Source organism: Seriola lalandi, unplaced genomic scaffold, assembly GCF_002814215.2.
Source record: "Seriola lalandi dorsalis isolate HSWRI2012SDOR001 ecotype SW California unplaced genomic scaffold, Sedor1 jcf7180002054576, whole genome shotgun sequence".
NCBI lineage: Eukaryota > Metazoa > Chordata > Actinopteri > Carangiformes > Carangidae > Seriola > Seriola lalandi.
The window spans coordinates 2072092-2096028 of record NW_019525129.1 but is presented as its reverse complement, the minus strand read 5'-3'; the positions used below and the strand labels follow the sequence as shown (position 1 = coordinate 2096028).

The 23937-nt window shown below is 39.9% G+C and overlaps 1 protein-coding gene across 4 annotated transcripts; it reads left to right on the top strand.

Annotated features, from left to right (window-relative positions):
• The first annotated feature begins 32 nt into the window (after positions 1–32).
• On the top strand, positions 33–23088 carry col6a3 (collagen, type VI, alpha 3). Of its 4 annotated transcripts, none has more exons than XM_023417618.2 (42): positions 33–247; positions 481–1080; positions 1309–1908; positions 4043–4654; positions 4891–5511; positions 5818–6411; positions 6585–7187; positions 7342–7676; positions 8442–8520; positions 8654–8799; positions 8892–8984; positions 9125–9178; positions 9394–9465; positions 9578–9604; positions 9705–9749; positions 9915–9968; positions 10078–10140; positions 10530–10595; positions 10730–10783; positions 10875–10910; positions 11017–11079; positions 11347–11409; positions 11510–11572; positions 11864–11926; positions 12396–12446; positions 12730–12765; positions 12897–12959; positions 13535–13597; positions 13857–13889; positions 13998–14034; positions 14162–14173; positions 14273–14766; positions 14864–14966; positions 15699–16400; positions 16492–16594; positions 16691–16746; positions 17065–17325; positions 17922–17996; positions 19190–19375; positions 20491–20550; positions 21282–21467; positions 22207–23088. In XM_023417618.2, exons 1-42 carry the CDS (start codon positions 199–201, stop codon positions 22245–22247), a joined length of 7617 nt encoding a protein of 2538 aa, XP_023273386.1. In that variant the 5' UTR covers positions 33–198; the 3' UTR covers positions 22248–23088. The 4 variants fall into 4 exon arrangements, with proteins under 4 accessions (XP_023273386.1, XP_023273384.1, XP_023273385.1 ...); XM_023417616.2 differs by having other exon boundaries at positions 4888–5511; XM_023417617.2 differs by having other exon boundaries at positions 136–247; positions 4046–4654; positions 4888–5511.
• Positions 23089–23937: the final 849 nt, after the last annotated feature.

The window sequence follows — 23937 nt, the reverse complement described above, 5'->3', positions numbered from 1 at the left end:
CTAAATGGTGGAAGGTCTTTTGACAATGTAGACGCCCCGGCCTCTGCTCTCAAACAGCAGGGCATCTTTGTGATTGGCATTGGAACAAGGGGCTCTGACAGTAGAGAGCTGCAGAAGATATCATATGATCCTAATCTTGCTCTATCAGTGTCTGACCTCACTGACCTCCCCAGTGTACAAGAACTGCTCTCCTCTGCAATGAGCACAGTGGTAGTGAGAGCCACGGAGGTGACACCAACAGTGACTGGTAAGAAAGTGACCGATTTTTACCATTCCAAGCTCATGCTAGGACCTCAAATTGAAATGTAATAAAAGAATATTTGACCAAGATCAGGTCAGCCAGTGGCACTTTGACAAAACAGTTGTGCCATCTTTGTAAAGCAGCTTGTAAAGGTGGAGGTTAGCTTTCATCATCTGAACTTCACACAGGAAATGTTTGACAGTTTGACCTAAATATGTCTCAAATCTTATGTTCCGTAGTGGACAAACAGCTAACGGGAAGGGACATTGTGTTCTTGTTGGATGGATCTGATGGCACTAGAACTGGATTCCCAGCTATGCGAGACTTTGTCCAAAGAGTGGTAGAGACACTGAGTGTGGATGACAACAAAGACCGCGTCTCAGTGGTTCAGTACAGCAGAGAGCCAACTGTCCAGTTCTATCTGAACACGTACACCACAAAAGGCCAGATCCTTGACACTGTCAGAGGTTTGAGGCACAAAGGCGGGAGACCCCTCAACACTGGAGCAGCTCTCCAGCACTTGAGGGATAATGTCTTCACGGCCTCTGCCGGAAGCAGGCGCCTGCAGGGAGTTCCACAGATGTTGATCCTGCTAAATGGTGGAAGGTCTTTTGACAATGTAGACGCCCCGGCCTCTGCTCTCAAACAGCAGGGCATCTTTTTGATTGCCATTGGAACAAGGGGCTCTGACAGTAGAGAGCTGCAGAAGATATCATATGATCCTAATCTTGCTCTATCAGTGTCTGACTTCACTGACCTCCCCAGTGTCCAAGAACAGCTCTCCTCTGCAATGAGCACAGTGGTAGTGATGGCCACACTGGTGAAACCTATATTAATTGGTATGAAAGTGATCAATTTCATTTCCATTTTATCATGTATTTCAAATTGAATTCCAACTAAAGTGTATTACTGTATCTTCAGTTGATCTAGTTTCACTTTGACAAACATCACTACCAGTTTTGATAGAGTAATTAGGAAACATAGAGTTTAGCTTTCATCATCAGAACATCACGCAGGAAATGTTTGACAGTTTGACCTAAATATGTCTCAAATCTTTTGTTCCCTAGTTGACAAAGAGCTTCCAGGAAGGGACATTGTGTTCTTGTTGGATGGATCTGATGGCACTAGAACTGGATTCCCAGCTATGCGAGACTTTGTCCAAAGTGTAGTAGAGACACTGAGTGTGGATGACAACAAAGATCGCGTCTCAGTGGTTCAGTACAGCAGAGAGCCAACTGTCCAGTTCTATCTGAACACGTACACCACAAAAGGCCAGATCCTTGACACTGTCAGAGGTTTGAGGCACAAAGGCGGGAGACCCCTCAACACTGGAGCAGCTCTCCAGCACTTGAGGGATAATGTCTTCACGGCCTCTGCCGGAAGCAGGCGCCTGCAGGGAGTTCCACAGGTCCTGATATTGCTAAGTGGTGGAAGGTCTTTTGACAGTGTCGATGCACCAGCCTCTGCTCTCAAACAGCTGGGTGTCCTGACCTTTGCAATTGGAACCAGGAGCTCTGATAGTATAGAACTTCAAAAGATATCCCGCGATCCAAGTTATGCACTCTCTGTATCTGAATTCTTTGATCTTTCCAGTGTCCAGCAGCAGCTTCAGTCCTCCGTGGAGGCTGTGGTTATTGACGTCACCCCAGAATCACCCACTGTTATTGGTAGGTTAGCTAGCAAATCATAGTAAACTAAGTATTTTAAGGGCATTGTGTACCTGAAATGGCATCCTTTCCAATTGTTTAGTAAAAGTAGAACCATATGTTGTGTTCTTAAAATGCACTGTGATGCATTTAACACCAACAGTTATGGTATCTTTTTGTTTTCTACTTATTTTTGTATTTTCCTCTTCATCTATCCTTTTTTTTACAGGATGATTTGTTGCTGCGCTTGATAAAACGTAACTTCTTTTCCTATATGTGGAGAACTCACATATGATTTGACAAAATCTTTTGGGTCACCAAAAAATCTTCTCTTTTTCAGGAAAAATTTAAGCAATCTGTATTCAAACATCAGCACTCTTCAAACATTAAGAACCTTCTTGATTCTGAGGACACTCTTGAGTCTGAGTCATCTTCTTCACTTGCATCCTTTTCCATTGTCAGCAACCAGTTCTCCTTTTCATCTCATTCAATTCTCAATGTGTTTTTTAACACTGTACATATTCTGGCTTTTATTAATTTTTACATATATATTCATATCCACAAACTGTGTTATTATCTCATTGTAACATCATTTTTGTTATATTGAAGAGAGCAATCTCATTTCAATCAATTCCATTTCTTGTATCATTGTCATGAGTGTTGTGGGCTCTACATTCACAAAGCAATTTGTAAATATCCTCCTTATTCTCTTCTATTTTATTTTGCCAGTTATATTTTTGAATTATGTTCCAAATGACTGGATATTGGTTTAATGGTGGATGGATAGCCCCAGAAATAAGGTTTCTCATGTTATGGATTATTATAATAAGAACAAAACAAGCTTTAGTCCAGAAAAATAAAATGTGCAGTTCTTCTCTGAAGCGACTCAGCAATGTTGCAACATGTCAGCACAAGTTAAGCACAAATAATTTTGAATACTGTATTTGTATGTATTAAGCAGACAACAAGACTAACCCCAGGAAGAATGATAGGACAGATATAACACTTTACAAGCTTCAATTACAAGTAGAAAATCACTTTGTCCAAGTCTATCTATGTTTTCAAATCATTAACTTGTCTTGTGGTATTGGAGCTTCCTACTTTTTTTGCTTCTTCTTGTATTTTGCCCTAGTGTTGATTTTATATTGGATTTGTGTTGTTTTCTCATGATGTTTTAAAAATGTATGACTTTTAATTCAGCACAAACTGTAGCTTCCTGTGTGTTTGGTGTGGACGACCGACATTACGAGACGTGGCTGGGATGTATTCTTGGAAAACTAATCTCACAAGGGATAAATCATTTTTCAAATTGATCATTGGACAATATCAGCCCTCAATAATTTGTACATGTCTAGTACATAACAAATATGCAAAAGTGGTTAGATAGGTAAACATGGTTAACATACAAATGAATCACAATTAAAGTAAAGCATTTTGTTGAGTGTTAATAGTTTAAAGAGATGTTTTAAAGTATGGGGTTGTTGGGTTGATAGTATATCCATATTATTTATGGATATGAAGTGTCAAACTGTAGGGGCCATAGATTGATTTTTAGCCAGTGTAGACTTTGGAGAGGGTTGTTGTTTTGGAATACACACACATACATATATATATATATATATATATATATATAGTAGATGTAATACATAAAAATGCAGTGACATAAAACTTGTTCTAAATACATACAAGCAGGTATTTCAAAACAGATAAAATAGAAGTTACCTAATCATGACATTAACTCTTGTTAAGAGTATAGCAGAAGTGTTTTTGCACAAACTGAAGCTATAAAGAAGTAGTTCATCCCCTAAAATATTTTTTTGATTTTTGAAATACATTTAAGGGGAGAAATAACTATTGATCTTATGGTGTGATAAATGTCATCAAAACCACTTTCCATAGAAAAAACACTTTGAGTAACTGTTCTATATCTCCCGTGGTCAGACCACGCTCAGTCTAATGTGAAAACTGAGCTTGTGACATGCAAAAAGAAATGTACGAAAAAATGTTTTTTATTATATAGGAAAGAATCCAAAAGACATGTAATAGGTTATCATACATCAGTGTATGATTGCTGATGTAATGTTCATTTGACCTTGTACTTATTTTGATCATTTCAGTTGCAGAACATTAACTAATGTTTCTCCTTGTCTTTTAGCAGAGTCAGCAGGACCACGGAAGGATATTGTTTTCCTTGTTGATGGATCTAATGGTGTTGGACGGGAATTTCCTATCATCCAGGAGTTCATCCGCAGGATCGTGGAGAGTCTCAATGTGGGCGAGAATAAGATCCAGATTGGTGTGGTCCAGTATGGGGACTTTGCTCAGGCTGACATGTATCTGAACTCATATACAACCAAAGAAGGTGTTTTGAATGCTGTAAGGGGAATGAGACAGCGAGGAGGAAGACAGCGGAACCTGGGTCAGGCCTTGCAGTTTGTGAGTGAGGATGTCCTGACGGCAGCACGCGGAAGCAGGAAGCAAGACGGTGTACCACAGTTTGTAATCGTCATCGCCAGTGGATCTTCAACAGATGACATCAGTCGTCCAGCATCTTCCCTAAAACAATCTAGAGTTCTTCCCTTCAGCATTGGGACCAGGGATGTTCACCCTACAGAGCTCCGGGTGGTGTCATATGTGCCTAATTTTGCCTTCACTGTAGATGACCTCCCTAGCCTGCACACAGTCCAAGAAAACTTAATCACTACTCTCACTGAACTGTCAGATGATGACATTGCCACGATGCGTCCAGTATTCCCAACTCCTGATGGTAATTTTACTCGATTGATTTATCTCTAAAAATGATATACAGCTTAAACACATTATCGTATACCTCACTTACTTTATTATAGTGTGTGTTGAAATTAAGTTTGAATTTCTGCGTGTGACTTATTCTTTACATGATATATGACATTCTCAATCATACTGTATATTCTCTTTATCTATTAGGAACTGTGTAGTTAGTGCTCATACCTTGTTACTGTGCTTACTTTGTTTTTTTAGCAGCAATCACACCCGCATCCACAGGAGGAGAAAAGAGGGATGTCGTATTTCTAATTGATGGCACGACAGCCATGCGTAGTGAGTTCTCTTCCATCCGTGAAATGATAAGAAGAGTTGTGGAGAAGCTGGATGTAGGATTGGATACGGTCCGAATATCAGTTGTGCAGTACAGCGATGACCCAAAGTTAGAATTTCTTCTGAACGAATTCTCCACCAAAGATGAGGTACGCCAGGCTGTGATGAAACTTCGAAGCAAAGGTGGAAACAGCCTAAACACAGGTCGTGCTCTTGAGTGGGTCTCCAGAAACATCTACCAGAGGTCAGCGGGAAGCCGCATCGAGGATGGTATTCCTCAGTTCCTCATCCTAGTTACAGGTGGCAAGTCTACAGATGACGTATCCACTGCAGCCGACCAACTTAAGAGAAACCTGGTTGCCCCTCTTGCCATCGGCTCAAGGAATGCTGACCCTGATGAACTGAAACAGATTTCCCTGAAGCCTGAACTTGTATATACAGTTGACAGTTTCCAGCAGCTTCCAAGAGTGGAGTCACAGCTCATTGATTCTGTCAAAACAATTTCCACCGCTGATATAGTTGCTAGTTATGCTCCTTCAGAAGATTTAGGTAAGAAATACTAAATAATCTCACGTATGGAAGGTTTAGGTCAACTTCAAGTTGTAATTGATAAAGGCAATTAGTGATTAATATTTTCATCATTTGCCTTTCAAAATTGTTTTTCATTCCTCATGTAACTGAAAAATGAATGAACAATGATGATGCAGGAGTAAAGATCCTGTTAACCTCTTCAAAGCTTGGTTCTCAATCTTATCAAGTTCTGTTGTAGCAGAAGAATTAACAAAAAAAAAATGCATCAGTCTTTTGCTAATATGCTTTGAAATAACATATATCTCCCTTTCTTCCTATTTGCAGACCCCATACATCTTGGGAAAAAAGACATTATCTTCCTTATTGATGGTTCAGACAATACAGGTGCTGCTGGCATTGCTCATATCCGCGACTTCATCCTCCAAATTGTCCAACAACTCGACGTGCAGCCTGATCAAGTGCGTGTGGCTGTTGTCCAGTATGCAGACAGAGTTAAAACTGAATTCTCACTCAACTCACACAACAACAAACCAGCTGTTATTTCTGCAATCAAAAGACTTCGTCAGATGGGTGGTCGGTCATCAGACCTGGCTGATGCCATTAAATATGTTATGCAGAATGAGTTAAAACCCTCTGCTGGTGTTCGTCTCACTGAGGCCTCCCAGCATCTCGTGGTTCTGACAGGCGGACGGTCATCCCAAGATGTTTCCATCTATGGACCTCTGCTCAAGAGCTCCCGAGTAAGCTGCATCGGTGTTGGAGCTGGTGGTGCTGACACAAGGCAACTATCCCAAATTGCCACCACCGCAGATGATGTTCTTCAGGTTCCTACAATTTCTGGACTGTCAGCACTCCAGGATAGGGTTATTACCAGGTTGAGTGGGACTATCCCTGAGGAACCACCCACAGACTACCCAGGTATTAAGTTTTGCAAAACACAAATATTATAGATACTTTAATATATGTTTTACCCTAAACCAATTATATGGACAAAAAATGCTAAAATCTAATGAGTTCAATCCATTTATTCTCATGCTCTCCTTCTTTACCCCATCCTCTTCAATATATTATCTTCTTTCTTGTGACAACAGGCCTGCCAACTAAAAAGGCTGATATTGTGTTTTTGGTGGATGGTTCCATCAATTTGGGCCGGGACAACTTCAAAGAAGTGATGTCATTTATCATCAACCTAATTGACCTGTTCTACAATGACAAAGACGACCTGCAGATTGGCCTAGCACACTATGCTGCAGATGTGACTGATGTCATGTACCTCAACACGTACAAGAACAAGCAAGACATTATGAATGCCATTGAACTAACAGAGTACAAAGGTGGACGTAAAATCAACATTGGTGCAGCCATTCGCCATGTTCAAGATGTTCACTTTACCAAAGAAAAAGGCAGTAGGATGGACGAGGGCACTCCTCAGATCCTAATGGTTATCACTGGAGGGCGCTCAGCCGATGACAGCAAAACAGCATCCCTTGGTTTGAAGAAAAAAGGTGTGAGAATCTTTGCTGTAGGAGTGGGCAACACTGGGAATGAGCTAGAAAATATTGCAAGTGAGTCTTCCACTGTGGCTCGAGCAAGCACCTTCCTGGAGCTTTCAGAGCTCAATGAGCAAATCTTGGAGACTTTGGATGATGAAGTGAAGGGGAAGCTTTGTGTTGGTGTGCCAGATGTCCCAAAAAGTAAGAGACATATAATTATTTTTTTCTTGCTAATAGACTTTATAGCCATGTTATTTCACATTTAATGAGCAACTTAAAATTAAAGGTTTCAATTTCCAGATGTTTTCTCTGGTTCACAAAACAGCCTTAAATAAAACCATGCTTTGTTTTACAGCCTGCAACATAGAGGTGTTGGTTGGCTTTGATGTTAATGGCCAGAACATCTTTAGTACTCAGACCAACCTCCAGAGCAAGATGGGCACCATTCTGCAGAGGATTTCCAAAATGGCAGCTATCAGTTGCTCATCTGGGCAGATTCCCTCTGTTCAAGTGGGCATGCTAGCCATGGATTCTGCCTCTGAGCCTGTCCAGCTGGACTTCACAGACAATGCTGATGAGCTCTTTGAGGCCTTCAGAGCTTTGCGGAATCGTGGCCCCTTTGTCCTCAATGGCAAAACCATCTCAGCTTACACCAATAGGTTCAAGACAAGACAGGACAATGTTGTCAAGGTTAGTTACTGAAACGGTTTGAACTAGTAATAGGCTCAGTATCGGGCAGATTCCAGGATTGGTATTTGCCAGTTTAACTCTACTGGTGGTTTACGGGAGTTTTGTCCACCTGAGCATGCTAGTTACTCCTGTTATTTGACAGCTGAGGTCTGAAAAAAAAAATAGTCACACATATTTGGCAATCTTCAGCTATTACTTTTTATATCTCGTTAACAAAGAGCAGTGTACAAAATATCCAGGGAGCAACTTCTTGTTTTTGTTTTCTCATTTTGCTGTTGGATTAAACTGCTCGTTACAAGTTGATGTCAGCCAAAGATTCTTTTCTGAGGGAAGTCCCTCCAATCTGAAAAACAGCTGTACAACCACAAGTGGCCTGAGTGTTCCTGTTAATCCAGCAACTCCATCTTGTCTTTAGTGGTCAGTTTCAGGAGTCACATTCATCAGTTAATCTTTCATCCATATCACGCTGTTTTAAGTTGATTTATTCAATTTCTATTCAATCCAGTTTATAACCAGAACATTCAGTATTTGGCTCAAGTAGTTCATGAAAACTTAAGTGTGTCTAAATTTAATAGTCTACAGCTGTTGTTTTGTATGTCAGATACATATTTTTGTCAACATTAAAGTTAGCTAAAGGTAAATATGATTATCAAATCAAATTTGGTGTCAGCAGGTTGGGATCTTGATCGAGAAGATCCTAGTTCAAAATTACCAATGAAAAGACAGAGGAAGTGTGAGACTGAACCATGTTGTTTTCTCCTGAAGGTTGTCATTCATTTGACTGATGGTCTCGATGCCCCATATGCTGAAATGAAAAGGCGAGTTGGGGAGCTTCAGATGTCAGGTAAAAAGATGATACAGTACAAACTTGCCCTTGATTTATCCTTAAACCTCTGTGAAATTATAGCAATATCACATTCAGATGTAATTACACACAATAATACTGTTCCTAAAAAACTCTTGTATGTGCTAAATAGGAGTGAACAGTTTTATTCTGGTTGGGTTGGAGCGGGTGCTCAAGTTTGAGGAGGCTGTGATGTTGGAATATGGCCGTGGCTTCAGGTACACCAGACCATTGCGAGTCAATATCATGGACTTGGACTATGAGCTTGTGGAAGAACTGGTGAGTACTAAATAATCAAAGACACTTAAGTGTTTTCTTATCTTTATTACCATAAATGACTTAATTTTTTTTTTTTTTTTTTTGCTGCATAGGACAATATTGCAGAAAGAGAGTGCTGTGAAGTGCCTTGCAAATGTACTGGTACCAGAGGAGATCGTGGAGCAGTTGGACTTCCAGGCAATAAGGTATCTAATCAAAAAATTAATTAATTAATTAAATAAAAAATAAATAAATAAGTATATATATATTTATGTATAAATGACCCTTCAATTTTAATTTTTTTCAATAAAATCCTGAAATAATATTTGATTGTTCTGTCTTTCAGGGTAGTCCAGGATTTGCAGGAAGCCAAGGACATCCTGGAGATGAGGGTGGACCTGTAAGTTTGAATTCCTTGCTAAGTCCCAGTCAACAATGTTTCCTTGAGAGACTTTCAGACACCTGCTGTAAACTGTTAATTAACCATGTTTTTATATTCAAGAAGACAGTGAAAAACTGTGTTTTTTGTTTACCACCCCTTTGTGTTCCTTCAGATTCCCCCCCCTGTGTTTTGTCCCACCAGATTATTTAATTTTCTTTATTCTGTAATGACAGGGAGAGAGAGGTCCTCCTGGTGTGAATGGAACACAGGGTTTCCAGGGATGTCCTGGACAGAGAGGTACCAAGGTAAAGGCTTCAATTTTAACTTTAACATTCAAGTTATTGGGAATATGCTTTTTTATCATTATTATTATTATTTAATATAATGGTCTAAATGCAATTTCTTTCTTCTGTTCAGGGTTCTCGTGGGTATTCAGGAGAAAAGGTGAGTGTTTTTCTTTTTTTAAAAGTCCTCATTATTAGATAAAGCTGTCAGCAAAAAGGTTCATGCACTGATTACCCAACCAACTGTCACCATGTTGCAGGGTGAAATTGGAGAAATTGGTCTTGATGGCATCAATGGAGAGGAGGTAAGTGTGTTTTATATTAGTTCTTGTCATTCAATCCATTTTTATATCATATCGCTTCTTAGCTGTGTGGCAACTGAGTTCCACCAATGTCTTCATGTGGCAAAGACATGCATTTGGTTTATGCATGACTGTCGGCTTTAATTGGCATCTGCGAAATGTTTGCAGGGTAAAAGTGGAGTGGCTGGACCCCCTGGAGACAGAGGACAACCTGGCAGCAGAGTGAGAGAATAGATGCAGTTTCAGTTTCACATTTTTGTTTCAACACATGTTTTATGTCATATAGTTTGTGTTGGTAAATGCTCACTAAATATATATTTGTTATATTTAGGGTGCCAAAGGTGCCAAAGGACAAGCAGGAGACAGAGGAGAATTGGGAATCAGAGGAGACCCTGTGAGTATTATGAAAACAAGTTATAGCGCCATTTATTAACAGTTATCTATAAATTTATATATTCTTTTACACATTGATACCTGAACTGATCAAGGCTGATTATAGAGTAGTATTATGTTTGTTATTTGTAGAGTGTTGGTAAATTTGTGTTTACATGTAGAGTAGTAACTTATTGCCTGTGTGAATGAGTCATCATGTTAAAAGAAAACGTACCTCAACAGAGGCCAGCGGTAAAACATTACAGCAGCTGGTCCTTTAATATGTGATGGTCTATGTCCCTCCGTCAGCATGCAGTTGCTCTCCCATGCTTATTACATAAATAAGACCAATTTCTCGGACAGCTTTCTTTGAATGTAGCTGAAAGAAAAAATGTGACATCTGTCTAACAGGGTACAAGCGGACAAGACAACAACCGTGCAGGACCTAAAGGAGACCCTGGTGATGCTGGTCCAGCGGTAATGTCCCCCTGAACACCTTGTCTTGTTATAGAAATGACATCCTGCTGATGCATTTTCAACATTAGCAGTTTGACATTACATTGCTGTTTGTATGGGTTTGTTTTACTGGGATATATGTTGTGAAATTATAGGGAGATCCAGGTGAGGATGGAAAGAAGGGAGGACCTGGTGAACTTGGAAGAAGGGTAAACAATTTCTGCCTCATGTTCATTATCTTTAACGTACTTGGCACAGTTTTTTGGTTACCAAGACTTATTTCTCCTCCTACTTTGTTAGGGAGGTGATGGCAGAAGAGGCCCACCTGGACAGGCTGTAAGTCCCTTTATTGGCGCTAACATACATTGTTTAACATTTATTACAGTAACTCTTTAGCTCTTGGCAGTAATTGTAAAATCCTGCTGCTTGTATGTGATTAAAGGGAATTCCTGGAAAGCCAGGAGCTGACGGTGTGCAGGGAGAGCCTGGTATTGGAGGATCTAGAGTAAGTTTGTCATTCTTTACACGCTATTTGGCAGATTATTCAGTCTATAAATACACTTGCCAAAATATGTATCATAGTGAATGTTGTCATTACTGTTAATACTTTTCTTGGCTGCATTAACAATATGCCAAATTGTTTTGACTGGACTGTGACTGGAGTATTTATCAATCTAAAAATGCATGTACATTCTTTACTCATGGGTTGAAAGTCTCGCTTTAACACGAAAAAAAGTTGTGCATCATCAATGTCTGGTTTGTCTTTATTAAGGGTCCATCTGGACCAAATGGTGCCCCAGGACCCAGAGGAGAGGACGGTAACCCTGGACCCAGGGTGTGTGAACCTGTTTGGTCCATTTTATCAAATAAAATCTTCAGCTATGTTTGTAACAGGATAAACCTAACTATTATGTCCTGTTTTTTTTGTTTTCTAGGGTCCTGGAGGTGACCCAGGCCCCGGTGGAGATAAGGGCAGAAGAGGACCTATTGGTCGCAAGGTACTGCATAACTTAGTGTGACTTATGTTCTTCCATAACAGGGTTGTTTCATTTATAAACACACTGGATAAAGCCAAGCTCTCTCACATTACTGGACACACATGTGTAGTCTAATGAAAGCACTATAAGAAAACATCAAGGCCCCGCTCGAAAAAAAAACAACATATGTGCTTAATTAAATCTGAAAAGTGACACGCCAACTTAAAGAAATATTTCCTTCTTAAAGCCTTGACACAGTACTTTGAGTACTTCTTTCTCTGTCTCATTCTCTATATCTCTGTGCTTTTGCAGGGAGAGCCAGGAGAGCCAGGACCTAAGGGTGTTGTTGGACCTCTTGGCCCCCGTGGAGAGCCTGTAAGGATGGAACCACATCTTCTTTGCATGAACCATAATGTAACACTGGTGAAAAATGAACAATATAAGAAATTTGCCAGAATCAAAAACATCAGGTGTACATGGTCTTTATAATACAGTACACGGTTATAAGACTGTTGTCATTATAGTTATGGCCAAGAACAGGAGAACTCAAGATTAGCTTCAGGCTACAAGTCTCAGAAGCAGTTTTCTCACTGTGGCTTGTATATCTTGAAGATGCATGTGGTTTGTTTTTAGTTGGTTAGTGCTTTTGGTGAGGATTGTCTTATTCCATGTGTTCTGTCTTGAAAGAGTACCATAACACAGCATAGTCACATATAACTGTGCATAACACTGTAATGTTGGGACAAAGGGTAGAAGAAGAATGTTGCTCTTGTGCAGTTGAATTAATAATCTCTCTATGAAAAAAAGATTGATGAAGCTGTTTTTCTCCTTGTTTTCCTTATAGGGTGAAGATGGTAGAGACGGGTTTGGTGTTGCAGGACCCAAAGGAAGAAGGGCAAGTGAATTGTGACACCTTGTTATGTAGGCCTATACATGTACATATACAACCTATTTGTGGTGGTCAGAGGGTTTGTCTTTTTCCAAACACACAAATAGAACTGATACAACTTTAGAATTCTGAATAGATTTATAAAAAGTGTAATATCTCTGGCCTGTTTCAAGAGAGAATTATCAATACAATACTGTTATGTTACAAATCTCACAGCACATGCAGTTATACAGTCATTCAATGGTACAATAATTACAATACTTATGTATGTATGTATTTTTCACCACAGGGTGATGAAGGCTTCCCTGGATTCCCAGGACCAAAGGTAATGGAAGACACTGACGCTTAAGTGAAATTTCAACAGAGGCTGCACAATGTAGCATTGTACACTGGTTATTGGGCCTGCCTTTTGGTGTCGATTACTTGCTTTAATTCATTATACTTCCATCACTATAGGGAGCAGCTGGTGACCCCGGCACCAAGGGTGGACCTGGACCCATCGGAAATCGTGGACAGAGGGTAAATTTTCATACCCCCAGCTGGATTTGGTTGATGTTCAGCACATGTTCTAAATGCAATAGTATATACTGGATGGCATCACTCAGCAAATCCTCCAACATGCAGCCTGTTCACGAGCATCACTGGGCACATACAGTGTGTTTGGCTAGATACACTAGAGGACTGCTTTTGAAGTTTTGGATCAAATATATAAGATGCATTCCTTGTAGTGAATTAGTGGCATGAGCATGCACATTATTGTTGTCACTTTTCAGTCTATGAAGGCAGTGAACCTTTAAAGAAGCTATTTGTAAGTTTTGTTAATGCCACATAGCTAACATTAGCATAGTAGTGGCGTTCAATCTGCCCTGAAGATGTAGCGCTGCTCAGAGGACGTATTAAAACCTCTTTTCTTGTAAACACAACAATGGCTGAAGCTCTTGTCAAGTGACAATCACCACCAACTGCTCCCAGCAAGAAACCACATTCGGCGGCAGGGAAAACTAACAGATAGCGCCTTTGAAGTCAAGCTCTTTTTTGAACTATTGACAGATAAATGGGCTTAAAATCAATTCTGTCAATTAATTTCTTTCCAGGGTGTCTCTGGGGATGCGGGTACACCTGGACAGAAAGGAGAGGTTGGATATCCAGGGCCATATGTAAGCATCTTCCAATTCTAAAGTTTTCTTATAAACCATGTAAATACTATATGAATGACATATTTGTGATTTACAGTATCTTCTGTATTTATTTAGTTTGTTTGTGCTTGTATCTTGACACTTACTGAGCAATGTGATATTGTTAAGTTTCTTTACATGATTTGATATAAATCCAAATACAATACAAAAAGTGTTGTTATTGCCGGGTGTTTGTCCACTACACGTCCAGCTGTTAACACAATTGTTTACGCTCCCACAGGGTCAGAAAGGGCCGAGAGGACCAGGAGTTGTGGTCAGTGCTCATTTTTGTGTAAAAACATTTCATTGAATGAACAGAGAAAAACTATTTTCTGCCGGCAACATCTTTCTCCCCTCAACATTTGTCTCTTTGTCCCTTCAGCAATGTGACCTGGTCCAGAAGATTAGAGACAACTGCCGTGAGTATAAGTTAATAAAAAATAGCACAAAATGCCTTCCATGATATTGAAAAGTAATAATCTCTGTAATAATCTGTTGTGTGCAATTAAAATATCTTACCATGTTTTGTTTCCTTTTCTCTACCAGCTTGCTGTTATGGTAAGTACAAAAAAAACTGTTTTTTATTATATAATAACTGCTTTGTATGTACTGTATCCACTACTATACAGAAAATAAAACCTATGTGTACACTTTTAGGTAAGCAGGAATGCCCGCTCTACCCCACTGAGCTGGCCTTTGCCCTGGATGTCTCTGATGGTGTCACCCGTGCAGTTTTCAACAACATGCGTGACACAGTCCTGCGCCTGGTCAAAGACATCACCATCTCTGAGAGTAACTGCCCAAGAGGAGCTCGTGTTGCTTTGACCCTGTACAACAGCGATGTTGTCACTGAGGTCCGTTTCGCCGATGCATTGAAGAAGCGTGCTCTGACGCAGCGCATCGAGGGACTGCAGACCCTACAGACAGGCAAGAAGCGCAGTTTGGACACGGCCATGAGCTTTGTGGCCCAGAACACCTTCAAGAGGGTACGCAGCGGCTTCCTCATGAGGAAAGTGGCCATCTTTTTTGTCGGTGCGCAGCTCGGTCAGGTACAAGCGGTTACTAATGCAGCTCTCCGCCTCCATGATGCTGGAATTGCCACTCTGTTCCTTGTCAACCGTGAGGAAAGAGCACTCGCCAGAGCACTGCAGGTACGACAAAGAAACAAATCACTTATCTCAAAGGGTAAATTTACAGCACAGCAGTTTGTGAGATATATTTACATTACACATTCTTTTTGTACACCAGGTCAACAACACAGCCCTGGCCCAGGTAATTGTCCTTCCCAACCCTGGAAGTCCACAGTATAATTCAGTCATCCAAAAGGTTATGAACTGCCATATCTGCCTAGGTAAGTACTCGTTTTGTACACTGATATTTACATTTGTATTTATTACTTGTTTTTCATTTTCACTGAACAATATTCATTTTTTAAAATATTGTCTGATTTCTGTTGTTAATGTTCATGAACGTTGTTCTATATCCTGTTGATTCTGTTTGTGTAAAGAAAATTCTGTGAGCATACAGAACTGTAATATATAACATATATGTCACCTATATTATTATTACATATATACATCCTCTGGATATATGAATATATAATTTTATAACATATATGAAATTCCCATAGTAAAAATTTTATAAGTACATACTTTATAAATATAGATATGATTAATTAAAAAAAAAAAAAATATTAAAAAAATAGCACATTTCAGGTAAACACTCAGAGAAACCAAAAGGTGGGCAGGGCTTGGTGCATGGCTGAGAGCAGGTGACTGTTTTGTTGTGACATCACAAAGTTCCAGAAATCCTGACGGCTGGTTTTAAGGCTCAGTTTCTGAATACAGGCTGTGTGCATTTCTCTGTGGACTGAGGCTTTGATACTTTCACAGTATTAATATAGAAGCTAGACCTGCTTTATAATCAAACTACACATGGACAGCTACCATTAGACTATATGGGACCTTTGAAAATGAACACAGATTTTTACTTTTGGAAAAATAAGGAAAATAACGCTAATCATAACCTAATGTGACATCACATTACATTACATGTTTCTTTTTTTTTTTTTGTCTTTTTTTAGATGTCTGCTCTCCGGACCAAATGTGTGACTATGTGCCACCACTGATCACCCGAGACAGGAGGTCTTCCACCACAGATGTGGACATCGACATGGCATTCGTCATGGACAGCTCTGAGTCCACCTACCCAACTGTCTTTACTGAGATTAAACGCTACATAGCTCAGATAGTAGAAAACCTACACGTGTCTTCAAATCCCACATCGTCCCTTCACCACGCCAGAGTGTCAGTAATCCAGCAAGCGCCTTATGAGTACCTCCACAACAAGACCGGCTCTCCCATCCGCGTGGATATCGGCTTGACTGAGCACAAGTCAGCTCAGGATATTGTCAGATTCCTGCTGGACAAAACACCGCAGTTAGAGGGTGGCCGGGCGCTGGCAAAGGCTATCGAATCAACAGTGGAGCTGGTGTTTGAGAAGGCGCCTCTCCCACGTGACAGGAAAGTACTGATGCTCTTTGTGACAGGAAGCGTGGAAGAAGAGGAGGAGCAGCTGGTGCGTATTGCCACTGAGGTCAAGTGCAGAGGCTACTTCCTGGTCATCATGGGTGTGGCTGAAAAACTGAGTGCTAGAGATACTCGCGTCTTGTCTCTCATGGCCAGTGAGCCATCAGACGTCTTCTTCAAAAGGCTGGACAGCATCTCGAGCTTTTATGACAAGCACCTTCAGACCTTTAGCCAGCTGCTGCCAAAGTATATCAGCAGTAAGTTGAAGACAGAGACCAGCATTTGTCAATCATCTATTATCTTTTCTGTGCCAAGTCCCTGTGAGTGACACTCTGTTTGTCTTTTCAGTTGAAAACGCTTTCTACATGTCCCCCGAGGTCTCCAAAAACTGCAAGTGGTTCCAGAGCGACCAGCCACTAAAAAACCCCTTCACATCATCACAGCAGCAGGAGTAAGTTTTGTGATATATATGTATATATTTTTGACACCATGTTATTGTTCATTGTGAGTTAATAGTTTCATTCACTCTTTATTGGTACATTTATAGGAAACATCAGAAGCATCATGAGAACCAGCAAGCAGTTCATCAAAGAAAGCACAAAGGTGAGATTGTGGATGTACTAAAATGAACTTATTAAAATGAAATACTTCTGCAGGCGGTTTCAGTGTAAGTGATGTTTGATTTGGACCGGTCATTTCTGTTTCCTTCACCATGAGCTAACCGCTAACACTGACTGCCCATGAATCCGCAATCAGCACTATTGTTCACACTCCTCTCAGACTGGTAGTTACATGTCTAAAAATTATGACCGGACATGAGAAGCAACATTATTTCATCCACCGCAGCGGCTGACTGACTCCTGTTTTCTCTGAACCTGTGATTTCATTGTGCCTCGACACCTCTGTCTTCTATCACCTCAGACGCAGATGAGCTTCACGTCTTCAATGTCACCTCCAGCGGCTTGAAGCTGCGTTGGAACAGCGCCGACCCCAAGCTCTTCGTCTACTTTGAGGTTGCGGTGACACGGTTGGCCGATCACGCCCTGGTACTGAAGACCAACGTCTCCGGCACTGAGCTCTCTGTGGACAACTTACAAAGTGCTCAGACGTATCATGTCGTGGTCACTGCCCACACTGCGGAGGGTCAAATTGTCTCTACCCGCAAAGGCATCGTCACTACCAGTAAGTCCATAAACACACCTATGCAAAGGTGCTGTAAGCTTCCTTTTTATCACACAAAATGGGATTGTTATTTAAAAAAACAATGAGCAATGTTTCCCTGCCTTGTAACACAAAAGATGGCAGTAGACCAAACACGTAGTTTTGCAGGTAATATGATTTTTGGTCTTTTTTTGGGCAGAAAAACTGTGAAGTGGTGGAGGGGTGTGGGTGTCTATTCCAGTTACATCAGTCACTCCTCACTCATTTAAAAAAATTGAATTGTCTTATCCAGTATTACCTAAGTGCTTTTTCAGAAATATGGGCAAAACATGTGGACTGGAATTATTCATAAGTGAATTTAGATGTTCAGAGTTTACATTTGGCCTCAAGGCTCTGACATTTAGTAGATTTTTACATTTAGATTTTGGATGTTTTTGGATGATTATGTCACCAGCACAATCTTTAGTTTTTTACTCTTTCCATGCATTACAGCTTTTTGGTGGTTTTGTTAATCGTAAATAAACAAAATAAAAAACTAAAGGTACTCTAAATTCAAATTAAAACACTTTCCTGAATTAGCTCTCAAACTTTGCTGACTGCTTGTTTCACATTGACAGAAGCAGCAGAGCGTAAACCAGTCAGCCACAGGACCAGTACTGTAAATACCAAACCACTGGACAAACCAGAAACTGGTGAGTGACAGTGCATGCGAGTGTATGTATGTATGTGTGTGTGTGTGTGTGTGTGTGTGTGTGTGTGTGTGTGTTTAACTTTTATTCTGTAATTTTGAAGTTGTCTTTGAACTTTCTGCCCAAAGTCAACGTTTTGTCTTCACTTGCCTGGTGCATTAAAGCTAAGTGTCTCTGTAGAGTTGTGTTTGGCTGGGTTTCCTAAGAAGAATGTAAGTACATAAGTAAAACCCGATGGTTCAACTCACAGAACATAATGTACTAAGCTGTAATTCAACAATATATAGACTGTTGCACAAATGTGTTGTTAATCAGCTCACTGGTGCATGCCAAAGCACACTGAAGGTCATTTAGGAAAACATATGAAGTCTACTGGTAAGGCTCAAAATGATCTTGGTTTGTAGGTTAAATCTTTTGCATAATGTGTTTTGACAAACCAGACAGTTGAGGTTGCAATATCTGTGTCATTCAGTTTACTTAGAAAACAGAAACACATGCACTTATTTGCTTTAGGAATAAATGCTTACAGCTGCCGACTTAAGAGACATGAGAACGTCTTCACTGGCTGTAAGCATGGGACGGTCAAGCTTCTTCACCTGCCCCGCTATCAGTCAGCTGTGATTATAAGAACAGCAATGCTGTCAGTGAGTGCAGTACTTTGATACTCCAGCGTGAGCACTAGCACGCTGCAGTTTAACACAATGCTGTTCCAGAAAGGAATCAGCAGTGAGGCTGCGAAGAAACTATTCCTGAGGTTGATTTATGGAAATGATAACATGCAGATAACCTGGACCACACAGCCATGCGGACGACTAAAAAGAACTAACTATGAAATACTAATGAACATTTAACAGTAGCTGTAGTTCTAACTAACTACCTAAACTTACACATTACCATCTTTCATTCTACTGACAGCTTTTAATTTTCAAATGTAAAAACTCCCCAATAATCATATCAGCCTGACCCCTCTGTAGGATGCCATGTTGAATGCCAGTTCTTTTCCCCTCAGCACTTAGACTCATTTGACCCCATTAGACCACACATAAGCTTCTAATATGAATTTATCTGTTGTTTGCAACTTTTTAACAGCACACTATAACTGTATGCCTTGTGTAGTTGTAGATTTAATCATCCTCTCTCTCTGTGTATGTCCCCTATCACTACTGTTTTTTTGTTTTGTTTTTTGCATGTTCTAGTTAATGAGTTTGCAGACCCATGCTCACATGACTATGACCCTGGAATGCCGTGCAAAGACTATCAGGCTAAGTGGTTCTTTGACAGAAAGAACGGGATCTGTACACAGTTCTGGTATGGAGGTTGTGGAGGCAATGACAATAGGTTCGACACTGAGACCCTCTGCTTGAAACACTGCATGAGGTCAGGTAAGTGGTAGTTGTACCTGCCAGGCTCTGTTAGGGAATGTGCCGCTGTCTGGTGTGATAACAATCTAATGCAGCGTAGTATGAGCTTCAGCCCCAGACACAAAACCTACAACTGGCCTTTCACTAAACCCAACACCGCAGAACAGCGATTGTGCAACCACAGCTTACCAACCGTGACCAGGCATGGCAGGCCTCTCAAGCTTTGGTTTTCCCCACATGCCAAAATAATAATAAGAGTGAAACTAGTCTGAAGGATGGCGTCTTTTTTAGTCACCTTTCCAAAAGCAAAAGCAAAAGGACAAACATTTAAGGAATAAGTATACAGTGTCTTTATCTGCAGTAAGCTAGCATTATGAACAGGGGCAAGGGGAAATGCTGTTATTATTATCATTATTATTATATATGCATGGAAACCTATTGTGAGTTTATCTGCTCATAATGTTAGCAACTCTGTCCTGCTCTTTTAGCTTCAGCCTCACACAGTTCTTCCTCATCCTCAAAGCATTTTCTCTCTTTCTTTCCTTAAAAATGTAATGTCATTGAAGCATAAATCTGCCATTGATGTCCAATTGTGTTATTTAGAGTAATTTTTTAGACCATTTAAGGGTTATTTAACAGCATGAAAACATTATAGTTACATCAGTTTATCTAAAATACTCAATGGATCGTAATCTGGTGAGGATGCTGACTTTTAGTCTGGGACATACAGTATATCTGTAGCTTTAGTCATCATCACATCATGTTCCAGGCATTAAATCAAAATGACATGTGGCATGTTCATATTTACCCTTTTACAGGCTTTTGGTTTAAAACAAATCAGCTAAAAATAATAAAAAGATGGAAACAGTTTTCAGCCAACTCACAAATTTTTATTTGCTACTACTGCTACTGGCACCTGCAGTCTTATTTCCGATGTAGGTTTTTTATATTTTTAAGTCACATGTTTTGATTGGAAAGTAAAATCATATTATAACCTGTCACTGACCACATGAGGCACTGGAAAAATGTGTATAGCTACATTGCAGTGGACACCATTTTGGAAATCCTAATGATGGTTGTTCACTGAATAAAAGTCTCTAAGGTAAAACCTAATTTATTTTTAAATTTTTCCACAGAACCAGAACTTCAGCTCAAGGTGAAGCGGGGTGAACAGGTGGAGATCCTCCCGGCACCTGGTGAGATCTGATGTGCACTCGCTGAGATTAACAGGCCTTTAATAACATGAACAGTTTCCTGCGGACATATTTTGTCACTGTTCCTTTCTTTCTAACTTCCTCTTTTGACAACATAGCTGACTTTGATGTGGTCGCATATGCTAGGAAATATGAAAGAAAAAAGAAACTTCCTTCATGGTTTAGTTTTAAACAAGCAAACCCACATCCTCAAAACCTTTTCAGACCACCCCTAATGTTGGGTATACTGTATATCTGGACTTCAAGTGTTGCCATGTTATATGTGTTACATAATTCAATTTCCACAAAATGTGCTCATTTAGCAAAACAACAAGTCCTTTGTATTCAAGTACAAACCCACCCACCTCCTCCGCTGCCCCTCAGATGATCTAAATAACTGGAATGGATGGAATAAGTTAAAAGCCAAGCGCGGAAAAAAGAGAAGGTTATGCTTTTGTCACAGGAGTGAGCCAAGTCATAACCACGGACAAAATGAATAGAAGGCCTTGTTCACTGGTTCAATTGTTTCTCTGGCAGCTGAGCTCATACAGAGCAAGTTCAATTTGCCAGCACCTCGTCAGCAGTGGAGTAAATTGGCTCAAGATATTTGAGTAATACAAAGTCTGCTCTAAACCAAATGCTCCATATGTTACGACTATGGAAGAATAAAAATCTATCTTTTAGTTGCATGTGTTCTCATGTTCTCACTGATTGTTTTTCTTTGTCTCTCACAGCGGCCTTCACAGCCGTGGACATTTGCCAGCTTCCCAAAGAGGAAGGTACTTGTGCCAAGTTTGTCCTCAAGTGGCACTACGATGCCCCCAGCAAGACCTGTACACGTTTCTGGTACGGAGGCTGCGGTGGAAACCAGAACCGCTTCAACACACATGATCAGTGTGTGAAGGCTTGTGGAAAACCAGGTACATGCCATGTTCATAGTATTAATCTCCTAGTATCAGTGACCATGTATTAGCAATGCACAGGGCACTGTCAAATGAAGAAAAACCAGCATGCTACAGCACGGCTTTTCCTCTGTCAACAGTACGTGTCATCAAGTTTTGAGAAATAATTTTTAATTGACAAACACCATTAGCAGTAACAAGCTGTATCCAAATAAAAAAAAAAAACCTTTAATGTGCTGTTCGTCTGACGTCTGTCAGGTGTGTACAGTTCCATCATATATACAGAGTTACAGAAAGGAAGAAGGAGAGAGAACACAAGAGATACAATGTATGGGCAACCATAAAAACTAAACTAAACTGAACTAAACTTGCTGTTTCCATAGCAACACATCCAATGAACATAGCTGTTAGCATTTGGCTAAACCTCACTGTTGTGTTTTTTTTAACTGACCCCCTACCACAACAACCTGACACATCTGCGTCTGTAGCTACACTCATTAGACAGGCTACAGATTTTACACTAACAAGAGCTCTATTTGGTAATTATAAGATACAGCATGACACAGATGAATAATAAAGAGAACTGAATAACAAAGATAACGGCGATAAGGACCTGTCAATTATGAGATACTACATCATCATTGTGGGATACAGAAATTATTATTACAAGATAAGGTGTCAGTGAATACAGGAGTGACAGTGTTACAGGAGTGCAACACTAACACTAACCACGTCTTTCCTTTCCATTCATCACCAGCATCCGTCAGCCAAGGAGTCAGTGCTGAAATAAGAACATAGGACTGAAGAGACAAACATGGCCAGTTTTTTTTACCTCTGTTTAGGGGATTCTGAGAAGAAACATCCAAAATGGCCGTGCTACAAAGATGCAATACCAAAGCAACGGTGGCTGCACTGGATCCACGAAAATGGACTTCATACCCAAAATTCTTGAAGTAGTCTTTTTCACAGCAAGAAGGAAGGCAACACGATTTGCTGCATGATTTGTTTTGACCTACTGGTGCTACATAGTATGTTTGTTTTACAGATGAAGTTTGTTTAAGTGCATTCAGTTTTGTAAAGTCAAGTTTTCTGGAACATCATATGAGTTTTCATATTTTTTAAAAATGCAGTTTTATAATGAAACAAGAATCGTATATGAATATCTTGGAACAGAGATTAGCAATAAATCAGTACATGCAGGCGTTACGCAGTGCAGTAATCTTTTTTATGTTGTGTTTTTTTTTTTTTTTTTTACATTCCACATTCACATAGCAACATAGGCTTTTATTGATTTATGTTGTTTTCAAGCTCACTTGATTCCTGTTGAATCATTCCTTCACTATTTTTACAGTCACAGAATCCACAGCAGCGTTTACACAGGTCTTGTACGGTGGTGTGTGTATTTAAAAAGACAGTGACCAACTGCTTGGATGCAAAAAAAAAAAAACAATAATGTAACACAAAGTGCACTTCCGGAGCCACTGCCTCAAAAACACAAGTTCCGGCTGTTGAGAAATGGAATGTACTTGTCAAGCTGTTTTTTATTTTTGTTTTATCTGGTTTTATTGAAATTTGTGTTTCATCTGGGTGTAGGGGAAATAAAAATGAATCAGACTTTCTAATAAACATGAGCAACTGATTCTTTTCTTTCTTGTTTTGAATTAAGTCTTGGAGGCACGAAAAGGTCACAAAGAGTCAGAAGCACCAGAATATATTTGAAATCATTTCAAAGATGGCGCTCAAAGACTGCGTTAAAACAGATGCTAATGAAGGTCCACGTCATCTTTCATGTATATTATTTCTATACAGCAACTGGAAGAACTGGGAGCCATTTCTTGGAGTTCACCCAAGTTGCTTCCAGATAAGGTCTCAGTGAATACAGCGTGCCTCCTTAAGACTATCCCTGGTGACGTAGGTATTTGGAGGTACTCAAATTTACATTACTTTTATAGGGTAAATCCCCAATAATCTTCACAATAAGTGATTATATTAACTCACCCTTTGTGACCACCATATGTGAGGAGCAAACCTTTAAAACCTCAAACCAGCAGCAAATAAAAAATCTTTGGAGAGAACTTTAGAAATTAAAGTTACAAAGACAGTATTTATAATAAGCTACTACCCATTTCTACTGTGAAGGAAAACAGTCCTACAAAGTATGGAGTAATATCCCAGGACCTGAGAAATTAACATAACAAGCATACCATAATATCATAATACCATGCTTGGGGCTAGGGTTAGGATCATGTTTGGGAAATGAAGTCTTTTCATACAGTGTGATTAAGGGTATGCCTTGACAAGACATGGTGGTCAGTTGTTAATCTGATTCATCACAAACTGTAAGAGTCCTATAGATCACAAACGGTTGAAGTTTATATTCATTTTTTTCATGAACATTTTCAGGAATAAAAACACAAGAATAATCATACTGACTTCCCTCTGGTAAACACAAACAAATATTATATAAATATTAGACATAGAGATATTG